Source organism: Myotis daubentonii, chromosome 3, assembly GCF_963259705.1.
Source record: "Myotis daubentonii chromosome 3, mMyoDau2.1, whole genome shotgun sequence".
NCBI lineage: Eukaryota > Metazoa > Chordata > Mammalia > Chiroptera > Vespertilionidae > Myotis > Myotis daubentonii.
Window position 1 is genome coordinate 184,800,929 of NC_081842.1, and position 24,104 is coordinate 184,825,032.

The 24,104-nt window shown below is 38.7% G+C and overlaps 2 protein-coding genes across 3 annotated transcripts in view; both read right to left on the minus strand.

Moving 5' to 3' along the window:
• LOC132231104 (calmodulin-like) overlaps nt 1-24,104 on the minus strand; it is a 428,233-nt gene that overhangs the window by 294,047 nt on the left and 110,082 nt on the right. The window lies entirely within an intron of this gene.
• Nucleotides 1,747-24,104, minus strand: part of C3H1orf185 (chromosome 3 C1orf185 homolog) — a 29,974-nt gene continuing 7,616 nt past the window's right edge. The window contains exons 3-5 of one of the 2 annotated variants that reach the window (XM_059686096.1): nt 22,446-22,581; nt 4,043-4,079; nt 1,747-2,630 (exon numbers count right to left, since the gene is read on the minus strand). In XM_059686096.1, the coding sequence (XP_059542079.1) occupies nt 2,431-2,630; nt 4,043-4,079; nt 22,446-22,581 (373 nt within the window). In that variant the 3' untranslated portion in view covers nt 1,747-2,430. The remainder of the gene's footprint in view (nt 2,631-4,042; nt 4,080-22,445; nt 22,582-24,104) is intronic. The other variant, XM_059686097.1, reaches the window with a different exon arrangement.

A 24,104-nucleotide genomic window follows, 5' to 3' on the forward strand; every position in this document is an offset into this window, starting at 1 on the left:
TTCGATTCCTGGTCAGGGCACATGCCCGGGTTGTGGGCTTGATCCCCAGTGCAGGGCATGAGTCTCTTTCATCATTGAATATCTATATATATAAAAGCCTAAGTGACTGAATGATTGGCTGCTATGACCTGCACTGACCACCAGGGGGCAGACGGTAAATGCAGGAGCTGCCCCCTGGTAGTCAGTGTGTTCCCACAGCAGAGCATCGTTCAGCTGAGCCCCGTCCTGGCGCCCCACCAGCCCGCCGGGAGCCACTCACTCCCTCAGTAGTCCTGTAGGTCCAATCTCCAGTGAACAGCATGGGCACAAAGAGACCAGCACTGCTGGCACAATCCCAAAGTGCCACCGACCTCCTGGAAGTCAGCCTCAGGCACCGCAGCTGCTCCCCCTCCCTAGACACTCCACAAGAAAGAAACAATATAAAAGTGGCTGCCAGGTGGCTCCCGACAACCAGTGCGAATGTCAGTGGGGTGGATCTGGAACCCAGGCTGGCAAGGGTGTCCCACTGTGTACTGGCTGCCCCCACCCCCTTCAGGACCCCACCCATGCACGAATTCGTGCACCAGGCCTCTAGTCCTATCTAATAATAGACAAACATGGTAATCAACCGTACCTCTGACACGCTTCCCATTGGCTAATCAGGGCGATATGCAAATTAACTGCCAACCAAGATGGCGGCCAGCAGCCAGGCAGCTGAAGCGAACAGGAGGCTTACTTGCTCCAGTGATGGAGGAAGCCAAGGTTCCCCACCTGCCACTGCCGGCCTCTGAGCTGCACTCTAAGAAACAATGTTGCAATTATAGAAGCTAAACCAACCCCATAAACCTGCTTTCAGCCAGTCCAGCCTCAGAGCTGGAGTTGCAACAGTGTTTCAATTATAGAAGCCAAACAAACCCAGATAGCTGCTTTTAGCAGCTGAGGTCTCAGAGCTGGAGCCAAGCCTCAGAGCTAAAGCCCGCTCTCAGTTCCAGTGACAGCCATAGAAGGTAAATAAATCCCAGAATTAAAAAAAAAAAGAAAAAAAGGAGAGGTTGGGAGCTTCAGTCACCCGCCAGCCTGATAACGGCCCTCAGCCCCTCACCCAGACTGGCCAGGCACCCCAGTGGGGACCCCACCCTGAAGGGGGTGTGACCAGCTGCAAACAGCCATCATTCCCTCATCCAGGCTGGCCAGGCATCCAAGCGGGACCCCCACCCTGATCCGGGACACCCTTCAGGGCAAATCAGCCAGCCCCCACCCGTGTACCAGGCCTCTATCCTATATAGTAAAAGGGTAATATGCAAACTGACCCTAACAGCAGAAGGACTGGGAACGACTGGTCACTATGACACACACTGACCACCAGGGGTCAGACGCTCAATGCAGGAGCTGCCCTCTGGTGGTCAGAGAGCTCTCACATGGGAGGAGCTCTGCTCAGCCACAAGCCAGGCTGATGGCTGCCAGTACAGCGGTGGTGGTGGGAGCCTCTCCTGCCTCCTCAGCAGCGCTAAGGATGTCTGACTGCAGTTTAGTCCTGCTCCCTGCTGGTAAGTGGACATCCCCTGAGGGCTGCCAGGCTGCCAGAGGGATGTCTGATTGCCATCTTAGGCCCAATCCCCTGGGGAGCGGGCCTAAGCCAGCAGGTGGTCATCCCCTGAGGGGTCCCAGACTGCGAGAGGGCACAGGCCGGACTGAGGGACCCCCTTCCCCCCAGTGCACAAATTTTTGTGCACTGGGCCTCTAGTATATATATATATACTGCCCTGGGCAATGGGGGTCAGTTGGTTGGGCTTCATCCTGGGCACCGAAGCTTGCTAGTTCTATGCTGGGTCAGGGCACATGTCCATGTAGAAGCTCAGTCCCTGGTGGGAGACATGTAGAAGGTAGATGGTTGATATTTCTCTCTCTCTCTCTCTCTCTGTCCTTCACCCTTTCTCTCTCTAAAAAATTAAAAAATATCTGACCTGAAGATTTCTTAAAGTATTCCTTCTGTATTATGAAATACACTTGCATTATTTTGTACTATTTATTATGTCCTTTGATGAGATACAAGGAGTTAAGCTTAATATTCATGATATCACTGTTGTTCTTCCTATAATTTTGTTCTTAGGAATAAGAATCAGCAAAGGAAATAAGACCACTCTATGGGAAAAAAAAAAGAAAAAAGAAAAGAAAAGCAATATTAGCATGGACATGTTAAGAGACTCAGAAGCTAGTGATTCAGTTTTAACTCTACTGATTTTAGTGTATACAAAGTTCCAAAAGGAAAGTCATTCAATATTATGTTGGTTTTATATTTCAACCTCCGTATTTCTTCCTGAAAATATTTCCTTAATGCTGTCATATTTTTTATCATCATAAAGTGTCATATTCAGTACATTCTTCTAATGGAGTGGTTGACGGGTATGGAAATCCTTTTTCTGTTAGAGGTTCCTTGAGAAAAGATATTGCTTAGCTCCTTTTCACTAGAGAATCATCAGAATACCAGTCATCAGTTGCTTCTATAGTTTCGCTGTAATAAGAATCAGATGGTAACGTCGATGAGTTTAAGGATGTATTGCTGCTCTTTGCTGTTGAGCTGGCCTCTGTAGGGTCATAAGTGACCTTTTTTGTTGCAAGGCAGTATTCATCTTTAAAGTGATCTTCACTTGCTGTAAAAGAAAATTAGATTTACTATGAATATTACAGATTCATGAGCCAAATCCTAATTATAAGGACAATGTTTCTGTTAAAAATTGGAATCTTGCCCTGGTTGGTGTGGCTCAGTGGGTTGGAGCATCGCCCTGTTCACCGAAAGGTTGCAGGTTTGATTCCCAGTCAGGGCACATACCTAGGTTGTGGGTTCCATCCCCGTTGGGGCCCATTTGGGAAGCAACTGACCAATGTTTATCTCTTTCTCTCTCTCTTCCTTACCCTCACTAAACTCAATAAACATATCTTCATGTGAGGATAAAAAAAAAAAAAGAATCTTTTTAGGGCTATAATGGACAATAGTGAAAATTCTGAGTTGCTATCTTCATATGTACAATGTTTAATATGTAATTGGGAATTAGCAATATTTTTATGATAATCAAGAGTAGAAAGTCTATTCTAAATAAAATCAAGCTATAAACAGAAGAAGATTCTAAACAGGATAGATATATCAGTTCTGGAATATCCCTTAAAATTAGAAAAGACAGTTTCTTAACTATTTATAGCTAAATATTGCCTTATTTTTAAAAAATGCATGCCTCCTTGAGTAGGCAGATTACTAAATATTTGGTCTGCATTTGGTCTCATAAAGGGCCTATGAGTTGGCTTTATATCAGTAAAAGTAACAACTAATATTCCTATAGTGTCTTACAATTACAAAGCAGTTCGATAGATTTCCATATTTCATTTATACTCTCAGTAACTCTTTACGATAGTTATTATTCGCACCATTTTACAAGAGAAGACTGAGAATTAGAGAAACAACTCACCACAGATCAGATGCAAAATAGACTTCAATCTATATTTTTGTTACTCTAATCTCATGCTTCTCTTATTATATTATTTATGCTGAAAGTTGGTATTTAAAATGTTGTTTTGGAGAAGATCACATGTATACAATATCCTAAAACATCTTTTACTATATTTTACATATTAACTTTTGACATTAATGTGTAATAATTTTTAAAGCTCTTTTAAACACCTTGTTACATTTTATAGTTAGTATTCCTAAAATTATGTAGGAGGATAATGTTTTGAGACACTAAACATAATATATACTATTTAAAGGGTTATAAAACACTCAGGTCTTTTCACCCTCTGGCATTACTACATGGCAATGACTATGATACCTTTGGGTATAAATAAGGAACAAAAATTAAAATTTCACATTTTAACTTAAGATATAACATTGCAAGTTTTGTTTTCTAAAAAATTTATGCCCACTCATATACTAATAAATTAAGGTTTTCCTTGAATTTTTATAGTTTTTAAAAGTACTCATAACATTTAGGATAGCCTCTTGATTTTTTTAAGATGTGAATTGCTCTAAGTTGATTACAATTTCTTCTAATAAATTTTTGAGAACAAGTACCTTTTAAATGTGCTGTTTCCTTTTTTCTTTGCTCCTCCTATATAAAAAAGTTATTTGTATTTAAAAACTGAAGAGTTTTAAAGTAATTTCTTTAATATATTTGACTTAATACTTAAGAATAATATATTCTAACAAATTTTTGATGGAATAATGTTTTCTTCCATGATAAGAATTTATTTCACCAAAATTTATTGACAGAAAAGAAAAAGTGTTGAGGTTCATTTAAAAGAATGTGGACTGGTTCATGAAGGCAGTCTTCAGGATAGGGATTCAAAGGGTGAAATAGAGTTAAGCAGGATTACTTCTCTCCATCCTCAGAGTCACTTGGTTAGAACTAGAGAGAGCTAACGAAGTAATTAGAATTCTTAGACTTACTCATTTCATTAACTAATAACAACAACAAAGTTAATTCTGGCTGAAGGCTTTTATAATAATGCAACTATTCTTGTGAAGCAAATAAAACATTTGATGAAACAATACATTCCAGATGTGTTGTGGGAAGTGTGATGTAGTAGTTCTCAAACTTCAGGACATCAGAACCATCTGTGTGCTTGTTAAAATGATGATTCTTGAGCATCATATCAGTCCCTACTGAAACATGTTCTCTGGGAATATGCACTGGAACATACACTGCAACTGTTCCTGATGCAGGTTACCTTCGACCACTAGAAAAACAATGCTAGTGCAGATGGTGTTTGGGATGAAGCTGATGAAGTTGAGGCTGGAGAGAGAAATTGTCTTTTGTGTTCTGGGGAAACAGTGTTTGTGCTGATCTGCATTGTCCTGTGTACCCCTCCCCTACAATGGGCTTGCTTAGGATATAGACATATTTAGGATATATATCAAGCTAATATGCAAAGTGTCCTCTCAGGAATTCGACCAGGAAACCAGGAGTTCGCTTGCTCATTATGATGTGTGCTGACCACCAGGGGGTGGCGCTGAACATGGCGGGTGACCAGTGGTGGCACGGGGAAGGAGGAGGTGGGGAAGCAGGGCGGCAGAGAATCTGATTGGCCCTGATTGCCAGCCAGGCCTAGGGACCCTACCCCTGCACGAATTTCATGCACCAGGCCTCTACCACTTTTTCAACAACCAACTTCACTTTTTTGTCACTTTCACCTTTTGTTAATATAAATGCCAGTATAGGCTGCTGATCTTACCTTGCCTAAATTTAGGACCAATTCAATTTGTGACTCCTATATAAATTATTTTAGAACATTGCTTCTCACACATCAGTGTGCCACTGTATTATCAGAGGAGCTTGTTAAAATGCATATTCTGACTCATTAGATTCTGTATTTCTAACAGGTTCCCAGGTAATACTGATATTGCTGGTCTGGGAACCACAGAGTAAAACCCTGGACTGATTTAAATTCTACCCAAACTAAGGTAATAATAATATGGGAATTCTTATATTTGTTACATATAAATAGGTAGAATTTCTTTAGAGAGCAATTTAACAAATCTACTTCTAGAAATTAATTATGACAAATAAATAACTTTGGATTTGTGTAAAAATTTTAATATACTCATCACAACATTATTTAGTATTTTCAAAACCTAAAATTAAAATTCTTAGGAAATAGTTAAATGTATTTTATTGCATAGATATTAGTACAATAGAAATTCTTTCAACTATTAAAAATGATGCTATAGTATCAGAAGGACTCTAAAAATATGGGGACATATCAAAAAGAGAGGAACAAAAAAACAAAACAAAATAAAAAACGAAAAGAGAGGAACAGTATTGAAAGGGTGGCCACTGGTTAAATTTGTGAAAATTTGAGCATCAAAATAATGATAGTAATGAATTTTGATCTGCTGATATATAGAAATCCATGAGTCTATACTGATAATAAATAAAAAAAATAAGAAAGAGAGCATCTTCTTCACAGTAGAAGCCAAATGATAAGCAGATGGTAGAACTGGAAAGATCGTCACTTTGCTGTAGTTTTGTAAAGACTAGCTCAGGCAAGAATAACTTCTATAGCTAATATGTAGAGTTTGATGAAAAGAAGTATATTTACATGGTTTCAAAGTGCCACCACAGATTCTTTATTAATTGCTAGGATAAAAATAGGAATAATGTATTGTGGGGGAGAACAGACATCATCTTTGTGATTAACTAAAATTACTAATGAAGAGCAGATGAACACTCTATGCCTCTAGATGTGATAAACTGAATTTGATCACAAGGAAAAGTCAAATTGAGGAACAGTCTATGATCTATAAAATAACTGGCCTGTATTGTCCAAAAATGTCAATATCATGAAAGATGAAGAAAAGAACTTTCAAAATATTTTGAACTGAATAATGATGAAAACAAAAATAAAAATTTGTGGGAAGTAAAAGCAATGCTTGGATGGAATGTGAATATGAAATGCTTATATTAGAAAAAAAGAAAAGTCTAAGAATAATAAAATTGAAAACTCCCTAGGAATACAGGTTGGTTTAACATTTGAAATTCAATGTAATCCACATTAACAAAATAAAAGAGAAAACCCATGTGAACAATTTCAAAAGATGCAGAAAAAGCATTTGGCAAAATTCAGAACTACTTATTGATTAAAAAAACAACAACCTTTCAGTAAACTAAGAATAGAAAAGAATTTCCTTAACTTGACAATATTCATTTCTAAAAATCCCATAGCTAATCTCCTACTTAATGGTGAAGAGCTAAATGTATTCTAAGATTAGAAATATAAAAAGAATATCTGCTCTCAACACCTCTATTCATATTTATAGTGGAGGTCCTACCCAATGGGATAAGATGAGAAAATAAAATAAAAGCATAGAGATTGAAAAAAAAGTAAAACTGATGTGTTTTGCAGATAACAAGATTGTGTATGAAGAAAATCTGCAAAAAACACAGAACACAGGTCAATATAAACAACAATATTAGTAAAATCAGCAGTTCACTAAAAACTAATCTATAAACCAAATGTAATTCCCCTTCCAATCTCAACAAGATTTTTTGTAGGTAGAGATAAGTTTATCTTAAAATTTATGTGACAGGCAAAAAGAACAAGGAAAGCGACAACAACGTTGAAAAAGAAGAATTAAATTAGAGGAAACATGCTACTCAATTTTATGACCCACTATACAGCTCGAGTATGGTATTGGTAGTGCTAAACATACAGATCAATGGTGCAGATAGAAAAATCCAGAAATAGACCTATACATAGCCTAACAGATTTTTGACAAAAGTTGCAAAAGCCTTTTCAATAAACATTACTGGAACAATTAGACACCAGAAACCCTCCCCCCCCCCAAATTAACTTTGATCTAAACCTCATATCTTATACTAGTGACCTAGTGCGTGGATTCGTGTACATTGAAAGGAAATTAATTAGAAGGTGGCCGGCAGGGCGGGACTGGGCAAGATGGGCCAGACACACCTTGGAGCCAACCTTCCCGTGGTCCCTCCCCGGCATCTGCAGAGTGAGCGGGGTCCCTCTGGCAGGTGGGGGTCCCTTGGCCTGGCCTGCGGGGATTGGGCCAAAACTGGTTCTCCGACATCCGCTGAGGGGTCCTGGAGTGTGAGAGGGCACTCTGCAAAGTTGCTGTCATACAGGGTGGAACGCAAATGCAAGTGTGCAGTAAACCAGATTCAGGGCTGACAGTGACCCAGCAACAACATAACCCACAGCCGAAGGTGAAATCGCACACGGCCCCAAGAGGAATTGGGCTCCCTCCTCTCTGGTTTCAGGGTGCATCACCCGAGAACAGCTGCTGCCAAGTCACTGCAGCTTGGCAGCTCCTGTGTTGAGCGTCTGCCTCTTGGTGGTCAGTGCACGTCATAGCGACCAGTCGAATGGTTGAACAGTTGCTTAGGTTTTTATATATATGGATGGTAAAAAAGTATAAAAAACCCAAATGTTCTTCAGCTGATAAATGGGTAAACAAAATGTGGTATATCTATACAATGAAATATCCTATATAAAAAAACCCTAACATGCAAAACAACCGAATGGTGGAACGATCAGCCACTATGATACGCATTGACCACCAGGGGGCATACGCTCAACACAGGAGCTGCCTCTTGGTGGTCAGTGTGCTCCCACAGGGGGAGCGCCGCTCAGCCAGAAGCCAGGCTCACGGCTGGCAAGCACAGAGGCAGTGGTGAAAGCCTCTCCCACCTCTGCTGCAGGCAGGCAGTAAGGAGTGAGGGGTCCCAGACTGTGAGAGTCCTCAACTACAAGAGGGATATCTGATTGCAAGAGGGCACAGGCCGAACTGAGTGACCCCCAACTCCTCCAGAGCACAAATTACATGCACTAGGCCTCTAGTTATTCGATAAAAGCTTATAAAAAAGATATGTTATTCATGCCAAAACCGGTTTGGCTCAGTGGATAGAGCGTCGGCCTGTGGTTCGATTCCGGTCAAGGGCATGTACCTGGGTTGCGCGCACATCCCCGGTGGGGGATGTGCAGGAGGCAGCTGATCGATGTTTCTCTCTCATCGATGTTTCTAGCTCTCTATCTCTCTCCCTTCCTCTCTGTAAAAAATCAATAAAATATATTTAAAAAAAAAAGATATGTTATTCAGCTATGAAAAAGAATGACGCACTGATATATGCAATAACATGGATGAACTTTGAAAACAGGCAAAATGAAAAAGCCAGATACAAAAAATTATCTGTTGTATGCTTCTATTTATAAGAAATGTCCAGAGCAAGCAAATCTATAGATACAGAAAGTACATTAATGATTGTCTAGGCCTAGGACAGTTGGGGGGAAATGTAGGGGCAGCGATTGCTAAGGGTATGGAATTTCTTTTTGAGGTGATGAAAGTGTTCTAAATTGATTGTGAAGATGGCTCTACAACTCTGTGAATATCTAAAACCACTGAACTATACACTTTAAACAGGCAAATTGTATGGTATGAAAATTATATCTCAATAAAGCTGCTATATAGAAAACAAACTAAAACTAGAAAACTTTTAGAAAAGAACATAGAAGCAAATCCTTGTTGGACATGACACTAAAAGCATAATCCAAAGAGGAAAAGTGAATAAATTGGACTTTCCAAATTAAAAACTTATGCTTTGCAAAATTCCCTGTTAAGAGGATAAAAACACTGAATGAGAGAAAATATTTGTAAATCAAATATTTTAAAAATTTGTTATATAAATCTATACATATGATAAAATGACATAGAATTATATACAAAGACAACAAGAAGATATCTGACAAAAAGATTTGTATCCAGAATATACAATGAACTCTCTAAATTCAACAGTAAGAAATAAGTAATCCAATTAGAGTCACAAAAAACTTGGACAGGCACTTCACCAAAGAAGGTATATGGATGGAAAATAAAAATATGATAAACTGTTCAACATCACTACACATATTTTAGAATGGATAAAATATTTATAGTACCAAATGATGGTTAGGATGTGAAAAATATGTGGATCTCATCTTCATTACTAGTCGGCATGTAATATGGTATAGTCACTATGGAAATGAAGCTGGTAGTTTCTTAAAAAATTAAACATGCCATATTACCCAGCAGCTGCACTCCCGGGCATTTACTGTAGCAGTGGTTCTCAACCTGTGGGTCGTGACCCCTGAAAATACATCCTGCATATCAGATATTTACATTACGATTCATAACAGTAGCAAAATTACAGTTATGAAGTAGCAACGAAAATAATTTTATGGTTGGGGGTCACCACAACATGAGGAACTGTATTAAAGGGTCACGGCATTAGGAAGGTTGAGAACCACTGCTAGAGTAACTAAATCTTACGGTGTTTTTTTTAAAAATTTTGTTTTATTGCTTAAAGTATTATAAAGAGTATTACATATGTCTCCTTTTTTTCCCCCCTTGACATTCCCCTGGCCTCCCCTACCCCCCAGTGTCTTGTGTCCATTGGTTATGCTTATTTGCATGCATACAAGTCCTTCAGTTGATCTCTTACCCCCACCCCCCCTCCCCGGCCCCCAACCCTCCCCGGGCTTCCCGCTGTAGTTTGACAGTCTGTTCAATGCTGCTCTGTCTCTGTATCTATTTTTGTTCATCAGTTTATAATGGTCTTTATTATCCAAAAATGAGTGCAATCATGTGGTATTTTTCTTTCATTAACTGTCTTATTTCACTTAGCATAATGCTCTCCAGTTCCATTCATGCTGTTGCAAATGGTAAGAATTCCTTCTTTTTTACAGCAGCATAGTATTCCATTGTGTAGATATACCACAGCTTTCTAGAAAATCCTGTACACAAATGTCCATAGAGTCTTTATTTTGTAATAGCTCCTAACTGGAAACAAAACCAAATATTCCTTAACAGGTAACTGGTTAAACAAACTATGGTAAATTCACACAATGTTATACTACTCAGCAGTAGAAAAGAAAAATAAACCTATTAATACATGAATGATTTGGAGAGATTTTAAGAATATTATGATAAATGAAGAAAAGCCAGTATTAAAAGGCCACATGCTATATGGTTCAATTTGTAACATTCTGGAAATGAAGGAATTATAGAGATGGAGAACATATTAGTGGTTGGGAGAGGTTAGGGAAAGGAAGGAGGGAGTGACTATGAAGGATAGCATGAGAAATTTCCTTTGTGGTGATGGAATCATTCTGTATGTTAACTAAGGTGGCAATTATACAAATCTATACATATGATAAAATGACATAGAATTATATACAAAGATAACAATAAGCTGAGTACATGCAACCTAGTATAATCTGAGTAAGGTCTGTAGTCTAAATTTCCTGGGGTTTGCCTGACTAGCATGACTCAGTGGTTGAGCATCGACCTATGAAACAGGAGGTCATGATTTGATTCCTGGTCAGGTGAGAGCATATGCCTGGGTTGTGGGCTCACTCCCCAGTAGGGGGAGTGCAGGAGGCAGCCTAGCAATTATTCTCATCATTAATGTTTCTATCTCTCTCCTTCTCCTTTCCTCTCTGAAATCAATAAAAAAAAAAATCCTATCTAATAAAAGAGAAACATGGTAATTGGTGTACGACCGCTACCCTTCCCATTGGCTAATCAGGGCAATATGCAAATTAACTGCCAGCCAAGATGGCGGCAGGCAGCCAGGCAGCTTAAAACTAACATGAGGCTTGCTTGCTTCAGTGACGGAGGACTCCAACGTTCCCCACCTGCCGATGCAGGCCTCTGAGCTGCAACTCTAAGCAACTATGTAACAAATATAGAAGCTAAACAAAACCCCAGAAACCTGCTTTAGTCCGCCAGGCTTCAGCCAGCAGGATCGCAACATTGTAAGCAAAGGCCAGAAACCTGCTTTCAGCAGTGGAGGCCTAAGAGCTGGAGCAAAGCCTCAAAGCTAAACTGGCCCAGAATAAAAAAAAAAGAAAATGAAAAAAAGGAGCAGTTGGGAGCTTCAGTCACCCCCAGCCTGAAAACAGCCCTCAGCCCCTCACCCAGACTGGCCAGGCACCCCAGTGGGGATCCCCACCCTGAAGGGTGTGTGACCAGCTGCAAACAGCCATCATCTCCTCACCTGGGCTGGCCAGGCACCCCAGTGGGGACCCCCACCCTGATCCAGGACACCCTTCAGGGAAAACCAGCCGGCACCCACCTGTGCACCAGGCCTCTACCCTATATAGTAAAAGGGTAATATGCCTCCCAGCACCGGGATCAGCGGAGCAGCGAGGCCTCCCGGCACCGGGATCAGCGTGACAGGGCACAGCGCCCAAACCCCCTGATCGCCCTGCGGCTCTGTGTGTGACAGGGTGTGGCACCCCAACCACCCCCCCACGGGCCCTGCTCTGTGTGTGACGGGGTAGTGCCATAACCTCCCCATCGGCCCTGCCCTGAGTGTGAGAGTGGCGGTGCCCCAACCTCCTGATCAGCCCTGCTCTTTGGGTGATAGAGGGCGGTGCCCCAACCCCCTGATGGGCCCTGCTCTGTGAGTGACAGGGGGCAGTGCCCCAACCCCCTGATTGGCCCTGCTCTGTGCGTGACAGGGGGTGGAGCCGCAACCTCCCCATCCACCCTGCCTTGAGTGTGACAGGGGACAATGCCCCAACCCTCCAATTGGCCCTACCCTGAGTGTGACTAGGGGTGGCATCACAACCTCCCAATCGCCCTGCTCTGTGCATGACAGGGGGCAGCGCCCCAACTCCCCAATCGGCCCTGCTCTGAGCCCGACCAGGGGCTGCACTTAGGGATTGGGCCTGCCCTCTGCCACCCGGGAGCAGGCCTAAGCCAGCAGGTCGTTATCTCCCAAGGGGTCCCAGACTGCGAGAGGGCACAGGCCAGGCTGAGGGATCCCCCTCCCCCCCAAGTGCACAAATTTTTGTGCACCCGGCCTCTAGTATATATATATATTTTTAAAAAAGCCTTTTAAAAGAACTAAACAAGCTGCTTTCTAAATTGTATGGAGCCCTGGTTGATTTGGCTCAGTGGATAGAGCATTGGCCTGGGGACTTAAGAGTTCCGGGTTCGATTCTGATCAGGGCACAGGCCCAGGTTGCAGGCTCGGTCCCCATAAGGGGGCTTGCAGGAGGCAGCTGATCAATGATTTTCTCTCATCACTGATGTTTTTTTTTCTCTCTCCCTCTCCCTTCCTCTCTGAAATCAATAAAAATATATTAAAAATAAATTATATGGAAAAACAAAACACCTAGAACAGCAAAAATATTCTTTTAAAAAAATCTATGGTTTTTATTGATTTTTAGAGGGAGAGGGAGAGAAAGAAACATCAATCAGTTGCCCTCCACACACTGGGGATCAAGCCTGTAACCTGGGCATGTGCCCTGACTGGGAATCAAACCATCAACATTTCAGTGCAAGGGCTGACACTCAACCAACTGAGCCACACCAGTCAGGGCCCAAAAAGATTCTTGAGCAAAGGAAAATAGAGTTATAGGATTTACAATACTTAATTCCATCACTTACTATAAAGCTACTGTAAGCAAGACAGTACAGTATTATTTGAAGACATACAAATAGTTCACTAAAAGGAATACAGAATTCAACAAATAAACATATATATAGTAGATTGATTTTCAATCAAAGTTGCAAATAAGTTAAATATGGAAATAAAGGTCTTTTAAACAAAATTTTCTGGAACAGCTGGGTATCATCATGGATAAAGATGAACCTTGACCTCTACCTCATAGACCTAGACAAAAAATCCAACATTATAGAGCAACTAAAACAAAAGACAAGAGAATATCTAAGCAAATTTAGAAAAATAAATATTTGTTAGAAAGCATATGAATTTCTGTTAAAAGGGAAAATAATTATAGATTGGACTTCATTAACATTAAAACTTTCTGCCAACCAAATGATACTATTGTAAAAAAGAACAGACAAGCCACAGTCAGTGAAAACATGTTCATAACATATATATCTCATAATAGACTTGTATCCAACTTATATTAAGAACTGTTAAGTCATTAATTTAAAAAACAAACATAAAAGAACACAAACAACCCAATTTAAAAATGGGCAAAAGACTTAAACAGACAGATCATAAAAAAAAATATACAACTGACCAATGAACACATGAAAAGTTACTCAACATCTTTAGTTATCAGAGAAATGTAAACCAAAAGCATATTGAAATACCATTTCACACCCATTAAAATAGCTAAAATAAAAAATACTAATAATACTAAAGGTTAGCAAGAATCTAAAGCAACTGAAACTCTCACTTATTATGGATGGGAGTGAAGTAACTTACAACCCCTTTGGAAATTTGTTTGGCATTTTCTTATGAAGTTGCACATATATCTACCCAAGCCCCACCAATTTCATGTTCAGGTATTTCCCCAAGAAAAGTGAAAATATATGTTCACTATAAGTACATGAATATTTAGAGCAGCCTTATTCATACTAGTCAAAAACTGAAAATAACTCAAATGTCCTGCAAAGGAATACATAAACAAACTGTTACATATTCATTCAATGGAATATTACTTATCAATAGAAAAAAAAGTTCTAATACACACAGTAACATGGGTGAATCCCAAAAATGTGTGTTAAGTGAAAGAAGCCAGACATCAAAGATATGTATTGTATTATTTCATTTGTATGAAATCCAGGAATGGATAAAAACTAAACTTTGTTGACAGAAATCAGAAAGTGCTTAACTGAAAAGGGTAGAGCTGATATGAAGGAACTTTTTCAGATGATAAAAATTTTCTAGAGGCAGAGCCCCTGGGGACAGGACTGAGAGCCGCCATAACTGCTCTCTCCGGCCCACGCTGTTGATCCTGTTCGACCCGCCCTGCCCAAGCCCTGCACAGAGGCATTTGCTGGATAGCCTCAGGCAAAGGCTAGATTAGCACCTCCCTAGAGGACAGAAGTTCTCTCACTGCTGACACAGCTGATTCTCATAGCCACTTGGCCTGGAGGTCAAACCCTCCCTGGTATTAGCTACAACAATCAAGATTTAACTATAAGACTTCAAACAAAGACCACTAGGGGGTGCACCAAGGAAGCATAACAAAATGCGGAGACAAAGAAACAGGACAAAATTGTCAATGGAAGATATAGAGTTCAGAACCACACTTTTAAGGTCTCTCAAGAACTGTTTAGAAGCTGCCAATAAACTTAATGAGATCTACACGAAAACTAATAAGACCCTCGATCTTATATTGGGGAACCAACTAGAAATTAAGCACACACGGACTGAAATAACGAATATTATACAGATGCCCGACAGCAGACCAGAGGAGCGCAAGAATCAAGTCAATGATTTGAAATGCGAGGAAGCAAAAAACACCCAACCGGAAAAGCAAAATGAAAAAAGAATCCAAAAATGCGAGGATAGTGTAAGGAGCCTCTGGGACAGCTTCAAGCGTACCAACATCAGAATTATAGGGGTGCCAGAAGATGAGAGAGAGCAAGATATTGAAAACCTATTTGAAGAAATAATGACAGAAAACTTCCCCCACCTGGTGAAAGAAATGGACTTACAGGTCCAAGAAGCGCGGAGAACCCCAAACAAAAGGAATCCAAAGAGGACCACACCAAGACACATCATCATTAAAATGCCAAGAGCAAAAGATAAAGAGAGAATCTTAAAAACAGCAAGAGAAAGAAACTCAGTTACCTACAAGGGAATACCCATACGACTGTCAGCTGATTTCTCAACAGAAACTTTGCAGGCCAGAAGGGAGTGGCAAGAAATATTCAAAGTGATGAATACCAAGAACCTACAACCAAGATTACTTTATCCAGCAAAGCTATCATTCAGAATTGAAGGTCAGATAAAGAGCTTCACAGATAAGGAAAAGCTAAAGGAGTTCATCACCACCAAACCAGGATTATATGAAATGCTGAAAGGTATCCTTTAAGAAGAGGAAGAGGAAGAAAAAGGTAAAGATACAAATTATGAACAACAAATATGCATCTATCAACAAGTGAATCTAAGAATCAAGTGAATAAATAATCTGATGAACAGAATGAACTGGTGATTATAATAGAATCAGGGACATAGAAAGGGAATGGACTGACTATTCTTGGGGGGGAAAGGGGTGTGGGAGATGTGGGAAGAGACTGGACAAAAATCGTGCACCTATGGATGAGGACAGTGGGTGGGGAGTGAGGGCGGAGGGTGGGGCGGGAACTGGGAGGAGGGGAGTTATGGGGGGGAAAAAAAAGAGGAACAAATGTAATAATCTGAACAATAAAGATTTAATTAAAAAAAAATTTTCTGTAGCTTGTTTTGGGTGGTGATGGAATGTGTATACACTTGTCAGTGTTCACTGGAACATCTAAGGTCTTTGCATTCTATTGTAAGTAATTACATACACATCAATAAAATATTTAAAAACTTTTATCAATTTTACTTCAGTGGCATTCTTTCCCCAAATTCATAACCCCAATATAATAATGAGAAAAACATCAGATAAACTCAAATCGAAGGGCAGTTTACAAAATACATGACCAGCACTCCTTAAAGTTGTCAAGGTCGGGTAAAACAAGGAAAGACATTCACAGAGCAAAGAAAATTAAAGAGACAAATGCAACATGGTGTCTTGAATTAGATCTTGAAGGAGCAAAGTACATTTGTGTAAAAACGGGTGAAATCTAAATAAAGTCTGCCAAATAGATATTGCTATTAACTAATGCAGCAATGTTGGCTTCTTAGTTTTGACAAATGTACCATGTTCATTTAATATTTTAACATTGGGGTAAACTGGGTGAAAGGTGTAATAGAATGGTATATCATCTTTGCAATTATTCCAATTAAAAAGTTCACTTAAAAATCATACGCAAGAACATAAACACGTAAATATTCCTCTAATAAAATTCCTACAAGGCTTTTGTGAAAGTAATTATAAAGCTTTATTGAAGGCTAGTAAAGAAAACATAAATACAGAGAAACATCATGTTCATAGATTAGAAAATATTGTAAAGAACTGTTTTTGGTTTTTTTTTTCAAATTGATCTACAACTGCACTGTAGTTCCCCTCAAGATTCCAAAAAGAATTTCAGTAAATGTTACTAGAGATTTGGACAAACATGTGGGGGAAAATGTGAAATTGGATTCCTATTTACACCAAACACAGACATCAATTCCAAATTGATTAAAGACCTATGTAGTCAAAACTCTAAAACTCTTAGAAAACCATATAGAAGAGTATCTTTATGACTTTGGAGTAGGGAACAAAATAATCATAAAAGAAAGGGCTTAGGCTACATTAAAAATAAAAGAAGTTTTTGTTTATCAAAATATACCACAAAAATTGTGAAAAGGAAAACCGCAGATTGGGTGAAGATATAAAAATTAACATAATTGACAAAGGATTATTTATCCAGAATAAATAACTATTTTAAAGTTTTATAATAAAAAGACAAACTGATAGATAAAGAGGTAAGATTTAAATAGGCATTTTACATAAGAGAAAACCATATGGCCAATGATCTTTAGAAAAGACAATCAACCTTTTTAGCAAGAAAATATAAATTAAAACTATAGTGAGATATCAATAGAAGGAGAAGACAAGTCACAGACTGGGTAAAAATGTTTGCAAAAGACATACCTTGTAAAAAGACTGTTATTAAAAGTATATAAAAGATGCCCAGCTGGTGTGGCTCAGTGGTTGAGCATAGGCCCAGGAACCAAGAAGTCACCAGTTTGTTCCAGGTCAGGGCACATGCCTGGGTTGTGAGCTTGATCCCCAGTAGGGGGTGTGCAGGAGGCAGCTGATCTATGTTGTTTCTCTTTCTTTAATGCAGCGGTTCTCAACCTGTGGGTCGCGACCCCTTTGGGGGTTGAACGACCCTTTCGCAGGGGTCTCCTAAGACCATCGGAAAACACATATATAATTACATATTGTTTTTGTGATTAATCACTATGCTTTAATTATGTTCAATTTGTAACAATGAAATTGGGGGTCACCACAACATGAGGAACTATATTAAAGGGTCTCGGCATTAGGAAGGTTGAGAACCACTGCTTTAATGTTTCTATCTCTCTATTCTCCCCCTCTAAAAATCAATAAAAACATTATATATATATATATATATATATATATATATATATATATATATGCTCTTAAACTCAACAATTAGAAAATGAACAACCTGATTTAAAATGAGCAAAACAATTTAACAGACACCTCACCATAGAAGATATACAGATGGTAAATAAACATATAAAAAGATGTTCAACTTCATACATCATTAGGGAAAAGCAAATTAAAAGAACAAAATACACTATATACCTATTATAATGGTGAAAATCCAAAACACTGACTAGCAAATGCTGAAGATATGAAATAACAGGACCTCTTGTTCATTGCTGTGAGTGTAAACTGGTGCAGCCACTTTGGCAGACAGTTGGGCAGTGTCTTACAAAACTAAACACCTCTTACCATTCTACCCAGCAATTATGATCATTGGTATTTACCCAAATAAGTTGAAAACTTATGTCCACACAAAAACCTCCACGTGGATGTTTATAGCAGCTTTATCCATAATTATCAAAACTTGTAAGCAGCCAAGATGTCCTTCAGTAAGGGAGTGGATAAAAAAAAACTGTGGTATATCCATACAATGGAATATTATTCAGTGCTAAAAAGCAATGTGCTATCAATCCTCCAAAAGTCAGGGAAAACCTTAAATGCATATTGCTAAGTGGAAAAAAAACCCCACAATCTAAAAGGGCTATACTATATGATTCCAACTGCATGACATTCTGAATAAGGCAGAACTATGGAAACAGTAAAATGATCAGTGTTTGCCAGGGGTTAGAGGCGAGGGAGGAATGAACAGGCAAAGAACAACAGGATTTTTAGGGCAGTGAAACTATCCTACATGATACTCTAATGGTGGATCGCTCTCTCCCCCTCACTTCCATTCTCCCATTCTCTCTCTCCTACTATATATAGTCTCTTGACTATATATATATTTTCCCCAAAACCCATTGAGTGTGTATCACCAAGCATGAATCCTAATGTAAACTATGGACTTTGGGTGATAAAGATGTGTCAACACAAGTTCATTAATTACAATAAATGTACCATTCTAGATGTGGATAGTGGGTGAGGATGTGGGGGAAGGGGTATCTGGAAACTGTACTTTTCTGCTCAATTTTGCTCTGAACCTAAAACTGCTTGGAAAATAAAAGCTGTAGTGAGATGCTATTACACAGTCATCAGATTGTCAAAATTTTAGGAGCCTAAAAATGTCAATTTTTTTGAAGATGTGGAGCAATCCTATCACTTATTCATGCCTGTAATGCATATTGATACAGCTACTTTGTAACATAATTTGTAATTATCTAATAATATTGAACATGCACATACCCCGTAAGTCAGCAATTCTACTGTTAGATATATTCCCCATAGACATTTCCTTAAAGAAAAAACAAGTAAAAAACACACCAAACATCCATAACATAAAATTTGATATATTTATAAAATTGAATGCCATATAACAATAAAAATAATGAACTATGGGTACATGTCCCAACCTGAATGAGTAATATTGCACAAAAAGGGAGCCCTAAAACATACAAAATTTAATAATATATTGTTCAAGAATCTATAACATTCATGGTAAAACTGTAAAGAAAGGCAAGGACATAGTTAATTGCAATTGTAGAATAGTGGGTCCTTCAGTGAAGGGTGGGAGTGTGGGATGTAAGAGGTAAAGACTCAGGACACATCAAAGGTACTGGTAATGTTCTATTTCTTAGTCTGGGTAGTGGGTATAAAAATTCCACTTATTATTCTTAAAACTGTGTTTGTATATTCCTTAGTATGTATGTTGTATTTCACAATAAGACCTCTTTTAGAAACCAAGCTGTAGTTCTATATTAATTAAGACACATTTTAAAAATAATTTTCACCCTAGCCAATTTGGCTCAGTGATTGGAGCAACGGCCCTCGGACTAAAGGGTCAGTCCTAGGTTCGATTCCAGTCAAGGGCATATACCTCCATTGTAGGCTCGATCTCTGGCTCTGGTCAGGACTCATGCTGGAGGCAACCAATTGATGTGTCTCATTCACATCAATGTTTCTCTCTGTCCCTCCCCCTCCCTTCCACTCTCTAAAAAATAAATAGAGAAAATATCCTTGGGTGAGGATTAACAACAACGAAATAATGATTTTCATCCTCCTGCTTGTCTGTTGTAGGAGAGAAAGAGGCCAACACACAGGCAGAAACTGAGATGAGAAAAAGAGTGACAATATGGAAAAGAGTCTTTAATACACTGAAACTGGTTGTGGCTGAGGAAAACACTATCTATTCTATGTTTTATTATATCTTTCATTCTGAATTAGGTTCCTTTCACTGACCATCCAGAGTCCTAAATTTGTGTTTACTTATACATGATTTATCTCTCCCACTAGACCAGGGGTGGGCAAACTTTTTGACTCGAGGGCCACAATGGGTTCTTAAACTGGACCGGAGGGCCGGAACTAAAGCATGGATGGAGTGTTTGTGTGAACTGATATAAATTCAAAGTAAACATCATTACATAAAAGGGTACGGTCTTTTTTTTTTTTTTTTTTTTTAGTTTTATTCATTTCAAATGGGCCGGATCCGGCCCGCGGGCCGTAGTTTGCCCACGACTGCACTAGACTATAAATCTCATGAGAGCAGGAACTCTTGTCTCTCTTGTTCACTACTAAATTTCCAGTTGCCTAGAACAGTGCCTGGCATATAAGCACTTATTATATATTTGCTGAATGAACAATAAACAACCTAATTAAAATTTGGTACCTCTACATACTAGTATGTACTTCTTCTATTTTAGCACTCATGACATTTTTTAATTGTCTTTCTGTATGTATCCACCATTAGAACTAAAGTCACCATTATATCACTAGTACCTAGCAAAATTCCTAGTATATGATGAGTGTCAGTAAATTCAATTAATATTAAATACATACATAGAAACAATTTTTTTGCTTTTTAAAACTTTATTTCAACATAACATAGAAACAGTTGTTTTCTCTGCAATGCTATCTCTATTTCAAACTATCCTTCGTTTGAAAGTCAGAGCTTTCTTTAATAACTTTAGAATTAATGTGATCATTAAGCCTGCCTGCTTACAGCCCTTCCATAATAATAACAGTATACTTCTATGGTGCTCCCTATGTGGCCAGGTACTATTCTGAGTGCTTTTTATATATTAATTCATTTAATTCCCATAGCAATTCTATGCAGATGAAATCATCCTCATTTTTCAGGTGAGGAAATTGAGACAGAGAGAAGTTAAGTAACTTGCCTAAAACTACACAGCTAGTCGTTGTAGAGCAACGATTCTAACCTCTTCAGTCTATGCTCTTGACCATAATTCCATAATGCCTATAGTGGATTTGTAAAGCATGTGGTAAAATCCAAAATCCTCAAACTGCAAATAAGGCTCCTCACAATGCCATCTCCAGGATCTTTTCCCACCACTCCCTTCTATAAATCCTAGGCTCCAAATGTTACACAATTTTTCTGAACATACTGCCTTACATAGCTACAAGCCTTTGGTCATATTGTCCTTTGTTTTTTTTTCCTCTTGGAAAACTTCTATTCACTTTTCAAACCCAGCTAAATATGTCTTCTCTGTGAAGCCTTTCTTATTTTATGCTTTCTTGTCTGCATTTCTTCAATTTTGTGGCTCTTATCACATTACTAGTGGCCCGGTGCACAAAATTCGTGTGTGGGGGGAGGGGTGTTTCTCAGCCTGGCCTGCACCCTCTCCAATCTGGGACCCCTCAGACATCCTTCTTGCAATCCAGGACCGCTGGCTCCTAACCGCTCACCTGCCTGCCTGCCTGATTGCCCCTAACTTCCTCCCCCCACCGGCCTTCTCTCCCCCAACTGCCCCTCTTTGCTGGCCTACTCACCCCCAACTTCCTTCCCTGCTGGCCTGATCACCCCCAACTGCCCCCCCCCCCACCAGGCTGCTTGCCCCCAACTGCCCCCCTGCCGGCCTGATCACCCCCCAACTTCCCCCACCCTGCTGGCCTGCTTGCCCCCAACTGCCCTCCCCTCCCGGCCTAGTCTCCCCTAACTGCCTGTGCCTCAGCCCCACCACCATGGCTTTGTCCAGAAGGACGTCCGGAAGGTCTCCTGATCTAATTAGCATATTACCCTTTTATTAGTCGGATGTTCTAATTTTTCGTTTATGTTTTTCTTCTCTACTAACTTTGGGATCATCTAGGTCTGGACTCATGTCTTATTTGTTTATGTAGACTAAGTGCCAAAACCAGTGTTGCCATATTTAAGGCACTCAAAACATGTTTGTTAAACAAATGAACAAACATTAAGTTCAACTTGAGTTCAATATTCAAGATGTATAATGAAACTTTGACATCTTAGCATTTTGTTGCTATTTTACTATTAATGTTATAAAACCTCTAAAGTATTTGTTTTGTTTATCTACATCACAGTTTTAAGTTTCTATTGGTCTCTCCCTTGTTTTATGTCGCACTTTTTTGACATTTAGATTAAAAAAGTTAATTATGTGTCTGCCTTTTACACTTTACTAACTAGCTAGCACCTTGAATGTAGGGTTTATATTACTGTCCTCAATGTAGCGGGGGGGGGGGGGGTGAGAGAGGGGGAGGGTAGAGCTTCTAATATAATGAAGGCTTAATAAATCCTTAATTTTAATTAGTTAGTTCTGTTAGATTATCTGGTTATCTGAGTATCCTCTTATCTCCATATCTCTTTCCTCTGATAGGCCTGGCAATTTTGCTTTGTTTTTCTTAGACGTTTCTCTTCACCCTGTAACAATCACAATATAGAGATATAGGGAGGCAACTATGCAAGGAGACATTTTCATTTAGTTTTTCAGTGTCATACAATGTAAACACTAACTAGTTTGAGTATTTAAATTTAGCTCATGTTATTGTCCCTCAGACTGAAAAATAACTGTAGATACCCTTTCAAAACTGAAAGACAACAATGCTAATGACATGGTATCAAAAAAATATTTGAAAACATTGCACTCTACCTGTAATTGGAATATTCCAGTATGAAAATTTCGAGAAATAAAAACACACTGAGAATGAGCTTTACTCTCCACCTCTGATGGTCTTTGGCTGCATCTCTCATCGGTTTCTTTAAATTGGGAATTTTGAAATATTTCTCTGAAAAATATTTTATAGAGACTGTTATTTAAAATGAATTACATTATCAACCAGTTAAAATTATTTTGTTTCCAATGGTTTTACCACAAGTGTTTAAAATTCAGAATAAATATATTACTAAAAAATTTTAAAGCAAAAATCAATTTATATATTTGCTTCTGATATGTTACCGATTTCACTATAACTATTTTATTCTTAGAATGTAAATTAAACCCCCTCTTATGCAGAGTTAATATTTATAGTTTGAAGATCAACCATGAGTTTTTCTAAATTTAAAATTTTTTTCAATTACAGTTTACATTCAATATTATTATGTTATTCTGTATTGGTCTCAGATGTGCATATAGTGCTTAGAAACCCATGTACTTTACAGAGTGGTCCTTTCCCCCCCCCCCCCCCCAATATTTTAAGTATCCACCTGCTCCATACACAGTTATTACAATATTATTGTTTATATTCCCTATGCTGTAATTTACATCTCCGTGACTATTCTGTAACTACCAATTTGTATTAATCCCTTCACCTTTTCACCCAGTCCCCACACCCCCTCCCCTCTGTCAACTGTCAGTCTGTTCTCTGTATCTGTTTCTATTTTGTTTATTTTGTTCTTTAGTTTCCATATATGAGTGAAATCATATGTAACCATGAGTTTTTTATATCCTTCTTCCTGGTTGAGAGATAATTGATTGGTTTTAATGTTAATTAGTCTTTTCATAAGTTTGTCTTTAATGACAAAGGAAATAAGTGAAATAAAACTCAATGGTCAATTTTATATTGAATAATGTCTCTGACAAAAGTAAATGGAAGGAAACTAAATTGAAACTGATGACTTACAAAAGAAGAGTACCTGCGCTCTTTATCCATACAACCACAAACAATTTTGAGAGAGGGTTTAAAATAATAAGGCAGCAAATAAAACCCCAGATGATCAAAGACAGTTATGTATAAGGGAATGTAGTTTCTAACAGTCATTTTAAACTTAATGATTTAAATAATAATGTTAATTGCCATTTCTTCTTTCAGAGATTCTAGAGAATTTCCAAATTAATTCTAGAGTCTATATATGTTACTTAATGAAGTATTAACAATTAAGGTTTATTCAGTCATTGAATTCAATTACTTAACAGTTATTGAGTACTTACTAAGTGTCAGGCATTGTGCTGGGAGTTGTATATATAATGGCAAAGGAAAATAAACAGTTATTGCACTCATAGAACTGTCATTGCTCTCATGGAACTTAAACACTAGTAAGGAAGACAGACAATAAAATAATCACAAGAAAATAAAAAAAATTGCAAGTATGGAAAGTGTTATCAAGGAAAGCTACCTGGTACTGTGTGCATACTGTATAATGAAGGGAATTAATCTGGTTAGAGAGGTCAGGGAAGGCTTTCTGAGGAAGGGATAGTTAAATTAACACGTGAAGAAAAGAGAGTAATTGTTAGATAGTGTGGTGCAGGAGGAGAGACGTGGAAGTAAGAATATTCTAGTCAGAGAGAATATCAAGTCCAAAGTCCTAGTGG